Source organism: Mixophyes fleayi, chromosome 4, assembly GCF_038048845.1.
Source record: "Mixophyes fleayi isolate aMixFle1 chromosome 4, aMixFle1.hap1, whole genome shotgun sequence".
In the NCBI taxonomy this organism is placed as follows: Eukaryota; Metazoa; Chordata; class Amphibia; order Anura; family Limnodynastidae; genus Mixophyes; species Mixophyes fleayi.
This window is the reverse complement of record NC_134405.1, coordinates 283,004,513-283,024,856: the sequence shown is the minus strand read 5'-3', so window position 1 is coordinate 283,024,856 and position 20,344 is coordinate 283,004,513. Positions and strand designations below refer to the sequence as shown.

Here is a 20,344-nt window from a genome sequence, read left to right as displayed (position 1 = left end):
TTGTGCATAAATATTTCTGGCTGTCAAAATTACTATCTGTCAGCAGTATCTACCAACTAATTTTTAGCCCTCCCTAGTGCTTTTGGGGTGTCCCCCATAGTTGTGCATAAATATTTCTGGCTGTCAAAATTACTATCTGTCAGCAGTATCTTACCAAATAATTTTTAGCACTACAAGTGCTTTGGGCTGAGAATGGATTCAAAGCAGTCCACATATGAGCAGATTGAGCAACCAGGTTCTGTCACCAGTCCTGATATTAGTGTTCCCAGTACGTCATCTGGACAAGGCGATGTTAAACTATAGAGTGTTTCGAAATCAGTCCAAAAAATAAAAACAAATTTTTTTTTTTACTGTGTTGAATCGAAAAAGAAGTGTTACTGAGCAAAAGTTAAGTGCCGATAAAAAAAAAATTGCCAACATGCCATTCTACACACGCAGTGGCAAAGAGAGAATGAGGCCTTCACCTTTGGCTATTAGTGGCAGATCCCAAAAAGTTACCGAGCCTACAATTGGTGCACAGCTACTGTTATGCATCAAAGCCGAGCTGCAAGATAACAGTAAGGCATTAGAGGATAATGTTTGCTCTGATTCACAAATGACACCAATCCCTGTGGAGAGTCCATCCAACAATGGGATGTCTAATCGTGAGCATTCTGCTGATGTGTACCTTAATAGCCCGAGTGTAGCCGGTGATACACAAATTGAGGATGCCACTTTGGAATTAGAAGAGGATGAGGGGGAGATTTGTGTAGGCGACGAGGGCGCTAATGAGGATGTTGATGAGGATGAGGTTGTTTGTGTAAGTCCTGCACCAGTGACAGCAGTTCTGGCACGTGACAAGAAAAAGGCCATTGTTATGCCTGGGCATAAAACAAAAAAATCCACTTATGTGTGGAATTATTTCTACCCAAATCCAGACAACAATTGTATAGCCATTTGTAGTGTATGTCAAGCCACAGTCAGTCGAGGGAGGGACCTTAACCATCTTGTAACCTTGTCTATGTTACGCCATTTAAAGAGAGTTCATGGCAAAGTGTTGGGAAAAGCTAAAAGTTCTTCCCAAAAAATTACAAGCACTCCATCATCAGCTAAGACCCTCCGTTCACCGACATCCCGACGGCTACAAAATACACCCACCACACCAGCCTGATAAATATCCTCAGTAGGGCTCGGAGTTAGCCCGGCATCCCACTTAAGGCTGGATGACTCCTGCACTATTATTGATTCCTCTGAAGAAAGCGTTAGTCCCACTGCTGCTGCTGTTGCTGCTGCTGGGGGTGAATCGTCATCCCAGAGGCAGGTCAAGAAAATGAGCAGTCCAACATTTCAGCAATTAACTGTGAAACAACCATTTGCGAGGGGAAGCAAATATGACAGCAGTCACCCAGTCGCCAAGCGAATCACAGACGCCATGTCTGCAATGTTAGTGTTAGATCTGCGTCCAATCTCCACAATAAACGCAGCTGGTTTTTCACAGTTAATTGAGGTTTTGTGTCCGCGTTACAGAATTCCACCATTTCTCCCGTAAAGCAATTCCACAACTATACCAAAAAGTGTGTAAAAATGTAGAGATTGCGCTGAAAAATGCCATTCTGCCCACTGTCCACTTAACCACAGATATGTGGACAAGTGAAAGTGGCCAAACCAAAGACTATATGACTGTGACAGCCCACTGGGTTGGTCATTCACCTTCACCAGCAGGAACAGCAGCAGCATGTACACCACTACGTAACATTTGTCACAGGCAGGCCACTCTTTGTATCACCGGCTTCACTAACAGGCATACAGCTGACAATTTGTTACGCAAACTGAGAGATGTGATTGATGCATGGCTTATACCACTTGGACTCTCCCCAGGGTATGTCATTTCTGATAACGCCAACAATATAGTGCGAGCATTACAGCTGGGTGATTTCCAACACATTCCCTATTTTGCTCACACCATCGACTTGGTGATGCAGAGCTTCCTACGAAATAACCGTGAGGTGCAGGAGATGCTCTCGGTGGCCCGTAAAATTTCAGGCCATTTCAGGCATTCAGCCACAGCATGTAGGAGATTACAGCAGCTCCAAGAGCAGTTTAACTTGCCCTGCCACCAACTTAAGCAAGAGGTGGTAACCAGGTGGAATTCCACCCTGTACATGCTTCAGAGGATGGAGGAACAGCGCAAAGCCATCCAAGCATATTGCACAAGCCATGACATTGGGAAAGGAGGGGGGATGTATTTCACTCTTGCACAGTGGGGAATCCTTTCAGTGCTGTGCAAGGTGCTGAAACCATTTGAAGTTGTGACGTGTGAGGTGAGTGCAGACTCTGCTAGTCTAATTAGACTATTGGAAAAGCAGCTTGAGAAAATGAAGGAGGAGCTGAAGGCAAGCAATTCAGCAAAGTATGTTGGCCTTGTCGATCAAGTACTTCATTCGCTTCACAATGATCCTCGAGTTATTAAGATCTTGAACTCGGATCAGTACATTTTGGCCACTGTGCTTGATCCAAGGTTTAAGACCTACAGCTGCTGCTGCTCGTAAAAAATTAAATTTCCCAAAAAGAAGCAGGGAAGACGCAGGGGGCAGACTAGAACAATTTAACATCTGGGCTGGTTTGAAGGATGGTATATTGCTGTATACTGGCCTACTTGAACCACTGGGAGCAACTGGAAAAACGTATTTGATATACATAGTCATATACATAAATGTATTTTATGGAGAAAATAAAAAACACTTTTTTTATTTTTTAATGTTTTGTTATAAATGACTATTTTATTAACAGGTGACAATTGAATAGTTTTCTTTTTTCTGCTATTTTGTGACTTGATATTCCACATATGCATTGGACATATCCTATGGTGTATTGTCTGTTATAGCAGAGCGGACCTAGACCCATCCATATTCATCAGACGTATGTTCAGATCCGCTCCTTGCTGAAAACAGACGTGCCTATCTTCGATGTACATGTTTTTTTTAAAGAAAGCACATTACACTCGTTATGCGTTGCTTGATGAATGAGGCCCTCTTTGTATAAAACAAACAACTTTAGAGTCTGTGTTGTGGGATCAGCTCCTAAATATCAAGTGAAGTGAATTACTTTGCAGATGTTGAGATGTATAAAGCTTATTAATTAATCATCTTTCTTGGCATTATCTGTGATGCTCTAAACAATCATTGTAATCCATAATTTAGTTTCATAGTTACAGATATTGCCAATAAAATAGAAATAAGAGTATGTTTCTGAGTTTTTAACTGACAGTTTGAGTCATGAATCTTATTTCAACCGCCATCAGTTATTCCAGCCAGTTATTTTACCTTAAATAATCATTTTAATTGGGCATCATAATTTGTAAGTAGAATACAGGATAGTAAACCAATCAATTTATCTAAATAACTGTATAATTAGACAATACCATGCTTGCTTATACAGAGGGAAACGTTCAATTTCCTGCATATTAACAATGCTGTTTTTTCTTTATTTTAGGATGACAATATTATGAGGTCGTTACAGCTTTTTGAAAATGTTATGTAACATCACAGAAGAACAATGATGTTAATGGAGAATGACGCTGTGAAACACTGGTCACCTTATAAAACTATACAATAAACCACAAAGATTTTATTCTTTTGAAATGTGAGAAATTTTACAAATATAAAGAGAAGAATTTTGTACAAGTCTATGACATCAAGCAACAAACTCCAATTGAAGGTGGAAAAAAGCCAACTTTCTTTCCCTAATATTACACATTCATTGGATTTAATATCCTTTTGGATGCATGCTGAATTTAAATACATATACATAAAAACAAACATTTTTTTTACTTTCACCTGAATTGTTAGCAGACAAAATATTGCTTGTTATAAATGCTTCTGCTTTTTAACTTCATACTGTTAAGTAGGTACACACTACACAAAATTTCTCCCGAAGCAATGTCTTTAATGATTTTAATAATGACTGAAAGTCCCAAAAAGCATGCCGATTCATGTATACACACTTCCATAATTTACCACGATTTATCTTCTGATCTGTGCTCTTGATCTGCCATAACCATCTGCTGAAAAGATCGTGACTCTGTAAACTCTATGTAGATCTGCCTACACTGCTGGTCGTGAGTGCATACACACTTTAGGATTTGCCTGACATCGTTCCATCGTTTATAGAGATTTTTAGTCTGGTTATAAAATCAAATGAAATGATACAATGTGCTTTGGAAGAATAAAACATGGTCGTGGAAGCATGCACACTAACACAATCCCAAACAGTCGTTTATCGTGTGATTGGCACGATAATTGGGTGAAAAACCTGTAGTGTGTACCTAGGTTTAGTATGATTACAAAGCATAAGACTATATACTGTTAGCTTGCTTAGCTATTTACTGTGATTGGAAGCTGAATGCTTACCATACAATTTTATATTTGTTTTAGAAACTCATCATACCAAATTATAGTTTAGCAATTTAACTATATAGCAAAATTATTTCCATACCATCTAAGAAAATTGTAAAAATAATGTATCATGCTTTATTTTTTCATTTTGTGTATGATGGATTGATATTTTTATTTTTGAATACAGCGCAAAAGGAAACTAAATTCCAAATACATTATAACTAGCATTAAAAATAAAATGTGAACATATGACCTACTTCAGCTTGTTTATTTATCACCTTGTTGAAAAAATATATGTATTTATTTATTTTACTGTTCAAATTCAAATTATGTTCTAATATAAGTTTTAATAAATGATTCATTTTGTGTATTAGTAGATCCTTCAACTATTGTGTATTTAAGTGCCAGAACTTGAGTAAAGTTTTTGTTTGCATATAGTAGTCTGCGTAGGGCATTAACAAACTAAACCCAATATTCTTTTTATATGTACTTCAAATTTATTTCTACAGTGTGTCAACATTTTATTTAAATATATTAGATAAGTATCATTGTGTCTGACTTTGTGGTGTATATCACTGATTAAAAAAGGGGTAAAGGTTTTATATTTTTGCATTTAAATATGTGTGTAATATGTAGGGGTGTGGTTGTGTGTGTGTGTGTGTGTGTGTGTGTGTGTGTGTGTGTGTGTGTTTCGTACTTGACTGTACATCATAAATAAAATATACACTGCTTAATGCTGTTCTATGGCTCCTAAAGCAGATTTACCTATTTTTAATACAAGAACGGATACAATGAAAATGCAAAACATGTGCAATATAGGTTTTGTTTATACATTGTTTTCAGGACAAAAAGAGATGTACCCAAGTAACTTTGCTTTAAAGGGGCTTCCTCTGAAAATTTTCCTGGTACTAGAGAAAGTTCACTATAGTTTGACACAATAGGCATAATTGCCTTTAAGGTAAACATTTGTCTTTTTAGATTTATATCCATTCATTACTTTCACATGGCTGAATTCAGATGTTGTACAAGGAGTTCTTGAATAAAAGTCTTTATTTTCTAGGTTTAGTTCAGTAGTAGCAGTCAGATGGCTCATAAACACACTAGCCCTGATTCATTAAGGAATGTAAATGCAAGCGTGATATTCTGCATTAAATTGCACTGCTCATGCCCAGTACTAGACTATATGCCAGTCATCACAAGTACAGCCAATTAATCTTTGAAAGCAAAGGACACTTTGGACAGCCTATGATTTCATGGGTGGAACAGAGGAAGGAGGAGACACATGCTCGTAGACAATGTACAGTAAGGGTGTGCCAAAGTTGAGCAGACTCAGCAGCATCCGATTCAAGCTTTAGGAAACTCTAACCTTTATTCTTGTCCTACACCAATCCATAACCTGTACCCTAACTCTAAATGTAACTCTAAACCTAACACTAACCCTAAATTTATCCCGAAATCTAACCCTCAACTAATGAAAAACCCTAACCCAAACGATAACCCTTACTTAACTCTAACCCACATTTTTCCCTGTATCTCTAGTTCAGAAAGAGGCATCATTTTTAAAACTTAGTATAGTGTAGGCCTACACACAATACACTAGGATAATGCTAAATTTCCACCCCATTGCTTCCAGTAGAAAAATCAAAATATAGGTGCAGATTTGGAGAAAGTGCAGAACTGTAACAGTAGAAAAATGACCCTAACCTTAACTCTAACCCTAAATGTAATCCTAACTCTTATCTTATCCCTAACCCTAATCATAACCCAACTCTAACCCTAAACCCAACTCTTAGCCTCACCCCAAACCCAACTCTAATCCTAAACCAAACTACAACTACAAGAGAGCCCTAATCCTAACCCTAACACTAATCTTAACACTAACCCTAACTCTTACTCTGCCCCTAACCCTCACTTTAACCCTAAACCAAACTTTCTTGCCCTGTACTTTCAGTTGAGAAAGAGGTAGCAACTTTATAGATAAATTTACATACAAGTTTGATATCATGCACAATTGCCGTTCCACCACGTTGCATCCTTGTGAAAAATAAATGTTTGTGCAGTTTTTGGGATTGTTTATTATTTGCAAAGTAGAGTCCTTATCTGAGCGTCATCCTTAACCCAAACCCGAACTTTAACCCAAACACTCAGCCTCACTTAACCCTTTCCATAACCCTAACATTAACCTTAACTCTAACCCTAACTCCAACCCTAACTTTAATTCTTAACCCTGTCCAATAACCCTAACTCCAACCCTAACTTTCATCCTTAACCCTGTCCAATAACCCTAACTCCAACCCAGCTTTAATCCTTAAGTTTATTCAAACCCACACTTTGCTTTGTACCTCCTGTTCAGAAAGATGCAGCAACTTTAAAATTTAGTATAGTGTAGGTCTACAAACAATACACTGCGATTATGCAAAATAGTAATTCCACTTTGTTGCTTCATGATGAAAAGCAAGATTGTATGTGCAGTTTTCAAGGGAGTGCATTATTGATAAAGTAGAACCAGAACCCTAACCTAACCCCCCTCTACCAATCCCTCCACTGGCTCCCCATCCCCTACAGAATCGTGTTCAAGCTCCTCACTCTTACTTTCAAGGCCCTCTTCAACTCCACTGCTCCCTACATCTCCAACCTTATCTCCATTCACGCTCCATCCAGCCCTCTGCGTTCGGCTAACGACCGCCGCCTCTCTTCCCCCCTGGTTTCCTCCTCCCATGCTCGCATCCAAGACTTCTCCCGCGCTGCCCCCCTCCACTGGAACCAGCTCCCCCGCTCCATCAGAACTTCCCCCAACTTGTCCAGCTTCAAACGGGCCTTAAAAACCCACCTCTTCCTTAAAGCCCTCCAGTCCCCCACCTTTTGACCTCCTCTCAGTCTCCCCCTACCCCCTTCCCACTCCTGTCCCCCTCTTACCTCCCTCCTCTTCATTCACCTCTCCCCCCTCTCCATCTCTGCCTCCGTTCTCCCCATTCTCTTCTACCATTGTGTCTCCGTCCGTCCTACCCTCCCCTTAGATTGTACGCTCCTTCGAGCAGGGCCTCCTCTCCTTCTGTTCTCTACCACCTTAACTCTGCTCTCCAGCTCCTCGTCTCTTCCGTGAGGTCCTCCTGCCCTTCTATCCCTCTCTCTACCCCGCTGGGGGCTCTCACCTCTCATCTAGCTGTTCATTGAGCTTCTGAGTTACTGTGCTTTTTGTTAACTGTACCGTGCTGTCTTACCCTGTATCGTGTTTCTGTCTGTCTCTGTACGGCGCTACGGATACCTAGTGGCGCCCTATAAATAAAATTTATTAATAATATTAATAATAATAACCCTTACCTTAAACCTAACCCTAACCCAAATTGTTACACTCACTTAACTCTAACCATAACCCTAAACCTCATTCTAACCTAAACCCTAACTCAAACCAAATATCTAACCCTCACTCTAACTCTAACCATAATTTTAACCCTCAAACTTTAAGTTTAGTCCTAACTTTAACTCTAACTGTAGCTCAAGCTTTAACTTTAGTCCTGAACCTAACTCTAGCCCATACCCTAAGCCTAACAATAATACTCACTCTAACGCTAACCATCACACTAACTCTGACTTTAACCTTAATCCCAGCCATAACCCTAACTGTAACTCTAACCCTAACCATAACCCTAACCTTAATTCTGGGTTGAAGACGATATTACATTGATGACTATGTAGACAGTTATACTGTTGACACTAAAATGGTAACAGTGTAAATGTTGACATATTCATTCTGTCAACATGTTTAAATGGTGACATTGTGACTGTTCACAGTAGTAATGTCAACATTGTGACTGTTCACTTTACTACTGTCACCAGTCACAATATCACCATTTTGAAAATGTCAACAGAATGAATATGTCGATATTTACACCATCACCAAACCTTAACTCTAACTCATAACTCTAGCTCTAATTCCAACCCTAAAAGAAACCCTAACTCTAAGCTTAGCTCTGAACCTGGTCCTAACACTAAGCCTACCTCTAACCCTAGCCCTAACTTTAACCCTAACTCTAGCTCTATCCCAAACCCGAGCATCGCATTTTACCCTTAATCCCAAACCTACCACTAAATCTAACCCTAACTCTAACCATCAGCTAATATGTGCATTTTTGGAAAAATGCATAATTTTAAAAGTAGAACCCTACAATAATTCTAAATCAAACCCTAACCATAAAACAAAACCTAACCTTAATTCTAACCCGAACAGTAATTCTAACCATAGCCATAACTTTAACCCTAGCTTTAACTGTAACCCTAGCCATAACACTAACCATAACTCTTACCCTCACACTAACCCTAACTCTTATTCTAACCCAAACTCTACCGCTAACTCAACTGTAATCCTAACATTAAACCTAAACCTAATAGATGTGCATTTTTGGAACAGTGCATTACAGCCTAATTCATATAGCTAATTGTAACCCTAGTAGATCAGATAGCATCTTTAAAAGTTAGTATAGTGTATATCTACATACAATTCATTAGGATTATGGAAAATTGTTAATCCACTTCATTGCTTATTGGAGAAAAATAAAAATGTATGTAAATTTAATCCTAACAGTAATCCAAACTATAACACTCACCTAACAAAAACACTAGCTATAACCCAACTCTAGCCCTTAACTATAAACTAACCAAAAAACTAACTCTAACCCTAATCCTTAGTGGAACCTTAACCTGAAATCTAATTTTAACCTAAACAATACCTCTAACCCTATTCTTAAGTAGAAAAACTACCTCTACCCATAACACTAACTTTTTCCCTAACCCAAAACCTATTTGTCATCTAAACCTAATATGTATATTTTTGAATAAATGCATTATTTTCACAGTAGAACCATATCATTAATTCTAACCCTAATATACTATGTAGCAAATGTAAAACTTAGTGTAGGTCTATATGCAGTACAATAGCGCCAAGCAAAATGTAGGTGTATCCACCTCATGGTTTCCAGGAGAAAAATTTTGAGAAAATGCAGTATTTTAAAAGTATAACTTTAAACCTAACCTTGAACCTAACTCTAACTATAAGCATACACCTAACGCTATACCTAACCCTAACACTATTCCTAACCCTAACCTTAATCCTAACTCTAACTCTAATCATAACCCTAACCTAACTTTAAACCTAACCCTAACTCTTAACCTAACCCTATTTAGAATCTAACCTAAGAATCTAATCTAACTCTAAATCTAACAATAACCCTAAACTTAAACATATCCCCACCTCTAACACTAACTATAAACCTGACCCTAAGCCTCACTCTAACCCCAACTTTAAAGTTTAGTATTGTGTAGGTCTAGATACAGGACTTTGGGATCATGAAAAATTGTAATTCCTCCTCTTTGCTTCCTAGAGAAAAATAAAAATGTAATGGAATTTTTGAGAAAGTGCTTTAAGTAGGACCCTAATACTAATGCTAACCATAACGCTAACCCTTTTTGTAACTGTGATCCTAACCCTAAACATAACTCTAACCGTAAACCAAACTCTAACCCTAACATTAACGTTAACCCTAACCCTAACACTAACCCTTACTCTAATCATAGCTCTAAACCCAACCCTAATAAGTGTAGGTCTACACACAATTCACTAGGATTATGCTAAATGGTTAATCCACCGCATTGCTTTCTGGTGAAATATCCAAATTTTTATGTTTTTATTGATAAAAGTTTATTATTGTACATTTTATTCAAAAAACAAACCTAAAGTAACCCTAACACTAATCATAAACCTAACTGCAAGCCTAATCCTAACTCTAAGTTTATCTCTAAACCCTAAACCTAACTCAAAATACAGCCCTAGCACTAATTCAAACTTTAACACTCACCTAGCACTAACTATAACCCTCACCCTTATTGTAACCCTAACTATAACCCTAGACCTAACCATAACCCTAACACTAACTCTAACCTTAACTCACCCTAAATTTAACAGTAACTGTAAAGCTAAACCTAAAAAAACACCTAACCTTAACTCTAACTTTCACCCTATCTCGAACTCTTACCCTAAGTAGAACACTAACCCTAAGTAGAACCGTAATCCTCAATCTATATCTAATATTAACTTTAAAAAAATAACCTTGCCCTAATATGTGCATTTTTGAGAAAGTGCTTAATTTTCACAGTAGAACTGACCCTAGCCGTAAGCCTAAACCTAAACCTAAACCTAATTCTAACTCTACCCTAACTCTAACCCTAACAATAAATAGAATCTTAACCCTAAACTGAACTCTAACCATAATCCTAAATCTAACTCTATCCCTAGCTCTAACCTTAACCCTGACTCAAAACCAAAACCTAACTTTATCACTAACCTAACCATAATTCAAACAGTAATATTAACTTTAACATGGGCTTCAAATATGTAGTTCAGTATAGTGTATGTCTACAAAAAAAATTGCTAATCTATCTAATTGCTTCCTAGAAAAAAAACAAAATGCATGTGCTGTTTTTGAGAAAGTGTATTATTTCAAAGTACAACCCTAATCCTAATGCTATTCCTAATCCTAGTCCTAATGCCAATCCTAGCTCTAACTCTAACCTTAACCCTAACCCTAACTCTCACCCTAACTAACCCTAGAATAAGTTAGAATAAGGTTTAGGTTTAAGGTAAGGTTTAGGGCTAGTGTTAGGGGTATAGTTAATGATATGGTTTGAGTGTGGATTAGGGTTAGGGTTGGATTTAGCTTTAGGGTTAGGGTTAAGGTTAGGATTGGAGTTCTACTTTGCAACTTCTCTTCTGCCTCCCCTCTCTGCCTTGCCTTACACGGGCTCCCCTTCCTCTACTGAATTATTTTTAATCCCCTAACATCACCTACTATTTCACACTGTATAGTCTACTTTTTGTATTGTGTACAGTGCTAAAGAAATCTTGTGGTGCCTAATAAATAAAGGATAATAATAATAACACTTTAAAAATAATGCATTTTCTTAAAAATATGCATATTAGGGAAAGGTCTAGGGTTTGAGTTAGGGTTATGGTTCTAACTAGACTCAGGGTTAGAGTGAGGGTTAGGGTTAGGACTTTGGTTAAAGTTAAGGTTATGGTAAGAGTTATAATTAGGATTAGGTTTTAGCATCAGGTTTAGGATTAGAGTTAGGTTTAGGGCTAGAATTATGATTAGGGTTAGTGTTGGGTGAGTGTTAGTGTTTGGATTAGGGTTATGGTTAAATTTAAAGTAAGGCTTAGGGATCAAGTTGGGACTGGGGTTAGGATTAGAGTTATTATTAGTTTTATAGTTAGGGTTATTTAGGGTTAGAGATAGATTTAGCATTAGGATTAGGTTTAGGGTTAGGTTTATGGTTAGGTTTAGAGTTACTGTTTGGACTATAGCTAGTTTCAGGGTTAGAGTTATAGTTACTGTTTGGTGAGTTAAATTTTGATTACAGTTAGGTTTAGAGCTAGGATTAGTTTTAGCTTTAGAGCTAGGTTTAGGATTAGTGTTTTACTTTCAAAATAATTAACTTTTTTCAAAAATGCTCATACAGATGTGTCCTCATTCACCTTGACAAAAATTTTACCAGACTCTAATTTGTCATAACACAGAGCCGATACATTCTTGCGTCATGCAAGCAATTCACAGTGCAACCACTGGGTGGCCACTGTACTGCTTTGTCTTTGAGAGACTTGCTTTCATTATAGTGACAGAGAGAGGGAAAAACAGGCTAGATTACAGATATTTATAATACGAGAAATAACAGATTGTTATTACTAGATCTATATTGGAACAAAATATCTGTTAGGCATATATTATGCTTCATGGAGTCTCTCTAAGATCACTAAATCATCTAACTGTTGCAATATATAATTATTATGTAACAGTGTATTGTATACCCTGTATACTATCCTCTTTGCACTATATGTGATTTCTGTGGGCTACAGGAGTGAGATCTTAAACAGTGGAAGGGGCAATGATTGCACAAGGGGACAAAATGAAGGATAAGGAGATTCTAATTAAAAATATCTTGGGCATATGATTAGCCTTGTCTATTTTCAGGGAAAACTCTGCTGCTTTACAGAAGTTCTGACTTTTATAAGCTCCAAGCAAGTAAGTTCAAAGTTTGCAAACTACTGTACTGATAGAGTGTAACACATTGTTACTCGCCAGTAAAGTGATCTTTCACACGTGTATATTTTTTTCTTAATGGTACATGTGATGTTAAGACATTTTGTTAAGATACACAATAGCACTGTTTAGGATCAATCAAATTGGGCAATACATAAGTAACATATTGGGCCTCATTTATCAATAAAGGCAAAACAAACATAATGTGTGCCCAAACCTTGAACCAGACGCTGCTGTGTGTGCTCGAGCTTGGCCCGCCTTTACTGTACATTGACAATGTGTATACGTCCAGTTCCCCTCCGTTCTGTCCCTGAAATTGTACACTGTAGTAAGGGTTCTTTGCGCTCGTAGAAATTAAGATTATTGATAGTATTTTTAGCCTCTTCTTTTTTTCCACAAAGATCAATTATTTAGATGGTGAACATAGATGTGGTTTGGCAATTAGTCTTTCTGACATTGATAGGATATTAGAAGTGGACACATAGAAATAGGAGGCTTTCTTTCAGTAGAAACACATACTAAATTAGGAGGTGTGATATTAATAGATACACACGTTTTGTGAGCTTAAACTCTGTTAACAATTAACAGGCTTCTCCTGCAATTAAATAAAGATTTCTCCCTCACCCCACAGTAGTGTTTGCCATTCTTTAACAGGTAGCAAAGAATAATCTAATTCCCACCTACCCCCAGAGGTCTTGCTGGGAAGTTGAGAGGGATAGACTACTCATTTTGAGCACAGCAGTTATCTTCTAGTTTTTGACATCACAAAAGGAATAATGTGATTGTAGCACTTGGTAGCATGTATAAATCCAGTCTCTCCAACATCTGATGTCAGAATCAGACATTCTGATTCATACAGCTTTTCATTAGAGCTTAACAAAACTGACTGCTAATAAGTACATATATATTGTTACAATAGGTGCCTGCTTTGGACAGTTACAACTTTAAAGTTCATTCACAGTAATCTAAATCAGTGTTTCTCTAACCCAGTCCTCATGACCCCTAACAGTGCATGTTTTCCAGGTGACAAGGGAAATTATTATACCAACTGTAGATCTGTTACAATGTGTGTCAGTCAGTAATGAACATACCTGTGCTAAAGCAAATAAATATGGAAAACATGCGCTGTTAGGGGTCCTGAGGACCAGGTTTAAGAAACACTGATCTAAATTACTAATACTTTTTATATCAACTTCCCGCTCCTAGCTCAATGTGCAGTGAATAAATTAGCAACATTAAAGAGGGGGTGGGAATTCTATAAAGACCATTTATTTTTAAACTTTTCCAGCTTTTCTTTTTTATTCATTTATTCTGCAATTTGGCATGCAGCACCCCCAAATGGTATACCATTGACCTGACAAATTCTAGATTAATACCAATGATTCTGATTGAGATAGCATCCATTGAACACCGTGCCTCCCCTTTCACAAATGTAACCTGGTGGAATTCCTTAATATTAGGTTATACTGTATTCTATCCTGTGTAATTTCCATGAGCCAAGAGTTGCTTGGGAGGGACAATGACAGGACAAGGGAACAAAATGAAGAATAATGAAATTCTAATTAGAAATATGCACTGCCCACTTTTAGGTGTAACTCTGTCCCTTTCACAGAACCTCCAATGTCTTTAATTTTTTTTTTTTTTTAAATCAGATAAAGTTTTATTGCATTTTTAATTTTTTTTTTAACACTTTAACAGCAGAAAAGCCTAAAACATTAGGCTAAAACAACAACTACAACCCACACAGTGATACAAGCAGTGTCAAATAGTCATACACAGTAGACCCAAAATGCATTGATATTCAGATTTTCAAACCAGGGTATGCACATCATCCAAAATTTCAAGACACAGTAGTATTAATACAAAATACAATCATTGACCTTAATAATAATAATAAAGGAGGCGGCTGGATGTCTGCCCCGAGCATTGTATTAAGAAAGCTCCACCTCCCTCAATCCTTCTGTAACATATGGGGATATTCTCCACCTGTACCATATTCTTTCATATTTATCCACTAGGTTCCTACTGGTGTACATGAACCTCTCATGGCCGACTGTATCATTAACAAGGTCAATCCAGCTACTCAAAGTCGGGCCGTTCGGTGCCATCCACCTCCTAGCTATGACCACTTTTGCCAACATAAGTAACATATTAATGAGCAATCTAATAAGCCTACGGGTGTTTTTGTTGAAGCCGAAAACCAAATATACATAGTTTTGGCGTCAATACAGATACTCCCACCTCCAATCGTTTAATACAATCCTCCACCTCTCCCAAAAAGCATGAAACCAATGGACACTCCCAGAGCATATGCCAAAAGTTCCTTTTCTCATTCCCACACTTAGGACACAAAACCACCTGACCCCTATTAAAACTGAACCTGACGAAATTTAACTGATGCAGTGACCTCTTTCGGGCTACACAACACCATATCCCACGCCTTATCACCAATTTGCCCGAGATCACCCTCCCACCTGCATCTCAGCTCCGGCAAGCCCCCCATACCAGATCCTTCCACCAATAATGAATACAGAAATGAAATTTGCCGCCTCTGGCCCAACCTTGACAGTTGCACCCTCAAAGAATCTGCATTGAAACTCGGGGCAGCTCCCCGAAATTGCGAGGCAAGAGCATGTCTTAACTGCAAATACCTATAAAAGTAACCCCTGACTTTAAGTTTTAATAGGAACTGTCCTGTATGTCTGTGACAGCTTGTCATTGTCCACCTCATCCCACTCTGTGTGCAATAGTCTCTCCATTTCTGTTACCCTCCCCACCATGTGTGTTCTCCCTCGTTCCCATTTTGATTGACAAAGATTCTAATTAAAAATATGTTTCTCAGGGAGGAGATAAGTTTTGCTTACTTTTGTGGAAAACTCTGCCCCTTTCACATAAGCTCCAAAGTCTGTGATAGCTTTTGCTATTTCCTTATGTAACTGCTGACAAGATGGCCTGGAGAATAGTGTAGAAGATTGTACTGGAGCACAGGGTTAGAGTTAGAGTTAGGTATAGTGTTAGGTGTAGGGTTAGTTAGGTTCAAGACTAGAGTAAGGTTTAGAGTTAGATTTTGGTTAAAGTCTAGAGATAGGGTGAGGTTTCAGGTAAAAATAAGGTTTAGGGTTAAGTTTTGGTTTAGGATTAGCTTTAGGGTTAGTGTAAGGTTTAAGTCTATAATTAGGGTTAGGGACAGGTTTAGAGATAGAGTTAGGTTTAAATTAGGGTAACAATTAGGTTTAGGGTTAAAGATAGAATTATAGCTAGAGTTAGGGTTAAGTGAGTGTTAGGGTTAGGTTTAAGGCTAGAATTGCTTTAAATCTACAGTTAGGGTTTGTGTTGATTAAGGTAAAATTTAGGGTTAGGCTTTGTGTTAGAGTGGGGGCTAGATTTAGGGTTAGGGAATAGGTTAGGGTTAGGTTTAAGGTTAAAGTTAGGTTTAGGATTTGTGTTAGGGTTAGTGTTAGGGTAAGTGTTAGGATTAGTGTTAGGGTTAGTATTAGTATAAGGGTTAGGGTTAGGTTTAAGGCTAGATTTAGGCTTAGGGTTAGAATTTGGGTTATGGTTAAGACTAAAGTTAGGGTTAGGGTTTGGATTAAGGCTATATTTAGTGTTAAGGCTAGAATTAGTTTTAGGTTTAGCATTAGGTTGCATGCTAGAGTTTCGGTTTAGGGTTGTTTTAGGATTATATAGGGTTAAGGTTAAAGTCCCCTCTGGCCTATCACACTGGCCAGCAGCTCTGGCCAGTGTAATAGGCCAGGGGGGACCCATCCACAGCACCCTGTTCCATAGCAAGCGGTCAGGAGTACCAGCCCAAATGTACCAGCACGAGAGTACACTAGCAGCGACAGTTACCCAGAAGGAACATGGTTCTGGGAGCCATGAAGGAGTCCAGTGGTGGCAGCAGGCTCCTCCTACTGTGGCAGGAGGGGCATATTCAGAATAACGAAAGGGAACAGTGACAATGTAAGCCCAGCTGGTTCCCAGCAACAACAGACAGGGTGGCATAGGCGGTCCATCCTGTCACAGGTTAGGATTAGGTTTAGCAATAGGTATAGGATTAAATTTACTCTTAAATCTAGAATTAGGGTTATGGGAGCTAGAGTTCGGTTTAGGTTAGGGTTACCATTAGGTTTATAGTTAACATCAGGGTTAGGTAGGGTTTAACTAAAGTGCATGCTGAGATATGTAGAATGCCTGTATCCTTGAGGCCACCATTCCCTCAGAGAACTCCAAGAGACATTCTATATAGACTACTCTGAGCCCTAAAAGGGGGAGATTTCCAGAGAGACACAGACACATCCCACAAGCTGTAACATTGCAAAACTCATATGCTGCTCTTGCAGGGCTGGGATGTTAAAATAATATAGGTAATACACACAATGATGATATGGGGAATCCTATTAGCAATAGGAACAAGAAACTGAAATGTCCAAAACGGACTATACTTCTCTTGGGGGATTCCATTATATGAGGCATACATCTGGGAAAAACTACTGAAGTAGAGAAAGAAGTAAGGGGCATTCCTGGAGCCACAGCTCCAATGTATAAAGAGTGTATGTTAAAAATCATGAAGACAGCAAGAAAAGATGTGGAGGTGAATGTCATTGTCCACCTAGGGAAAATGACCGGGCTAATGCTTAAGTCATGACAGTAAAAGTTGAGTTTAGAAAGGTAGGGACTGCTCTAAAGCAGGTGGCAATCATTGTAACTTTTTGAACAGTATTGCCAGTACACAAAGGTGAAGACAGAACATCAGAAATTTCAAAGTGTGGTTAAGGAAGTTGTATAATGAGGAGAGATTTGAAATAATAGACCATAGTTATGACATCTGGCAAAATAGGGGCTTCTACAAAAGTGACAGCCTGCACCTATCTTCAAGGGGAGCCAGAATATTAATTGAGCAGTTTGGAAGCTTAATCAGTAACTATTGAAATTAGCAGAGGGGCAGTAAACTAAATAGGAATAAAGCAATCTGCTCCCCCAAACAAAAGCTATTGTTTCTGTAGGATAATAGAACAGGAAACATATCCACAGTAATAGAAGACAATGCAGATAAAAACAAAATGAATATAGGCAGTGATCTGAACATAGCTAGGAGTGGGAGATGCACAAACAAAACTCTTAGAGCTATGTGTGCTAATACTGAGAGCTTAGGAAATCAAATCCCAGAACTAAGTGTGAGAATGACAAGGGATGATCTGATATTGTGGCTATCACAGAGTTCTGGTGTAATGAATATCATTACACCAGAATGAATATTATTTTATTTAGGAAGGACAGATTGTGAAGAATCGGAGGAGGAATAGCAATGTATGTGAAAAAAGCATAAATACTTTAATACAAAGTATTGAAGAAAAAACTGAAACCCTTTGGGTCACCTTAGACATTGAGCATAAGGTTGTTCTTCATACTGGGGTGATCTATAGACCACCAGGTCAGAAAGAGGATCTGGACAGGAACCTATTGCCAGACATCACTACAATGGCATTAAAAGGAGAGGTAAAAAAATAGCTGATATGAACTGGGAGGGTTCTTTTGCAAGTTCCACTAGAAATAGGGACATTCTGAAATCCTTGCATTGGGCATGCCTCAAGAAAATGGTGAGGGAGTCCACTCACAAAGATTCAATATTAGACTTAATACTTACAAATGGTGACAGAATGTCTGATGTAAATGTGGGTGAGAACCTAGGATCCAGCAACCATCAAGCAGTATTGTTTAGTATAAAAACAGAGACCGACTCATACCACACAAAAACAAAGGTGCTAGATTTTAAGAAGGCTGACTTTGTAGAGATGGAATATATAAGTGACTATTTGGCAGAGTGGAGGGACTTAAAAGAAGTGCAGCAGAGGTGGGAAAATTTAAAAAGTGCTTTATTAAAACCAACAGACTTTTATATCAAAAGGGTTAGGAGAAGCACAAGGAAAAGGATGCCAGTGAGGTTTGCAAAAAGAGAAAATGGCCCATTTCTTGAATGTAGAGGGGACACTTTTTTTAGGCAAATAAATGAAAGGAGATTAACAAAAGGAGGAATAATACAAATAAAGAAAGTGAGTGAGAGTCTTGTTGAAGTAGACAAGGTAATAGCAGACTATCTAAATAAATAGTTTTGCTCAGTGTTCACAACAGAAAGAGAATGGATGGGTCCACAGTTAAGTTGCAAGTATATTCATAAAAATTAGATAGATATAAGTACATTTACAGAGGAGAAGGTCCTAACAGAACTCTCAAAACTCGATTGAATACATCCAAGGATACGAAAAGAGCTTCAAGGGGTGCTGGCAACATCATTAACAGAATTATTAAGCCAGTCACTAGCTACAGAAGTAATTCCAGAGGACTGGAAAAGAGCAAATGTAGTCCCACTGCACAGAAGTGGAAGCAAGGAAGAGACAAGCAACTACAGACCAGTGAGACTTAGTTCAGTAGTAGGGAATTTGATGGAAAAACTCTTAAAAGAAAGTATTGTACATTTTCTATAATCCTGTAATTTACATGGATTTACTAAGGGGAGATCGTGTCAAACAAATCTTATTGACTTTTCTGTTGGTGTAACTAAAGTAATAGATCAAGGAGGCACCATAGATGTAGCTTATCTAGACTTTAGTAAGGCTTTTGACACTGTCCCACATTGCAGGCTGTTAAATAAACTTTAGAATTTAGGATTGGATTCTAAGATGGTTGAATAGATCTTGGCTACAGGATAGAAATCATAGAGTTGTAGTAAATGGAGTGAATTCACAGGAGGGATATGTTATAAGTGGAGTACCCCAGGGATCCGTGCTTGAACCAGTGCTTTTTAATACCTTTATTGGGGACGTTGCAAAAGATATTAAATGGAAAGTATGCCTTTTTGCACAAAGATATGCAACAGGGTAGACACACCAGGAGGGGTTAATCAAATGATTGATAATCTAGGTAGACTAGAGGAAAGGTCAGAGTGTGGCAACTACAGTTTAATGCAAAAAATGCAAAATCATGCACTTGGGCCTCAAAAACCAAAAGGCTAATTATAATATTAATGGCACTATAATGGAAACTACTGAGGAGGAAAGGAATCTGAGTGTTACAGTTTTAGGTGGTCTAAAGGCAAGTAAGAAATGTAACTAGAAAGGCAAGCCAGATGCTTGATTGCACAGGTAGAGGAATTAGTAGCAGAACGAAATAAGTAATAATGCCACTGTATAGGTCATTGGCATGGCCTCATCTAGAATACAGTGTTCACTTTTGGAGGCCATATCTTCAGAAGGATATCTATATATATATATATATATATATATATATATATATATGTATATATATATATATATATATATATATATACACATAAGAGACTGTCCAAAGAAGGGCAATTAAAATGGTGCATGCCCTATATCAGAAAACTTACCCGGAAAAAAGACTAAAATATCTTAATATTCTTCAACCTAATAAAATACCACAATAAGGAGTGTCATTCACCTTGGTTATATCAAATAAAAAATAATATGAAGCAGATATGGCAGAATACACTCAGATTCCTGATGTTCTTTAAAAAAATATTTATTTAAGATAAAATCAATAAAATATATTATGTATATAACTATATCATTATTATCTACAAACTCATTTAACATTGATATCACTCATAGAATATGTACAGAAATGTATATGATGATGGGGTTGTCCAAGATGGTAAGAACAATAATTACGTGATTATCAAGTCTAATATGAAAATAACATATATATATATATATATATATATATATATATATATATAAAACACTAAACAGATGGGGGCGCTTCCATAGTGCGTTATCAAAATAACAAAATTTTATTAAAAACAGAATATACACGTACCAGATATACAGTATAGTCAAGCATTGGCTGGTCATTAATAGTTCT

At 37.7% G+C, this 20,344-nt stretch overlaps 1 protein-coding gene across 3 annotated transcripts in view; it reads left to right on the top strand.

Moving 5' to 3' along the window:
• Positions 1-4,921, top strand: part of KCNIP1 (potassium voltage-gated channel interacting protein 1) — a 692,067-nt gene extending 687,146 nt beyond the window's left edge. For all 3 annotated transcript variants that reach the window (XM_075209806.1, XM_075209807.1, XM_075209805.1), the window contains one exon: positions 3,472-4,921. In XM_075209806.1, coding sequence (XP_075065907.1) covers positions 3,472-3,519 — 48 coding nt within the window. In that variant the 3' untranslated portion in view covers positions 3,520-4,921. The remainder of the gene's footprint in view (positions 1-3,471) is intronic.
• The last annotated feature ends 15,423 nt before the right edge of the window (positions 4,922-20,344 follow it).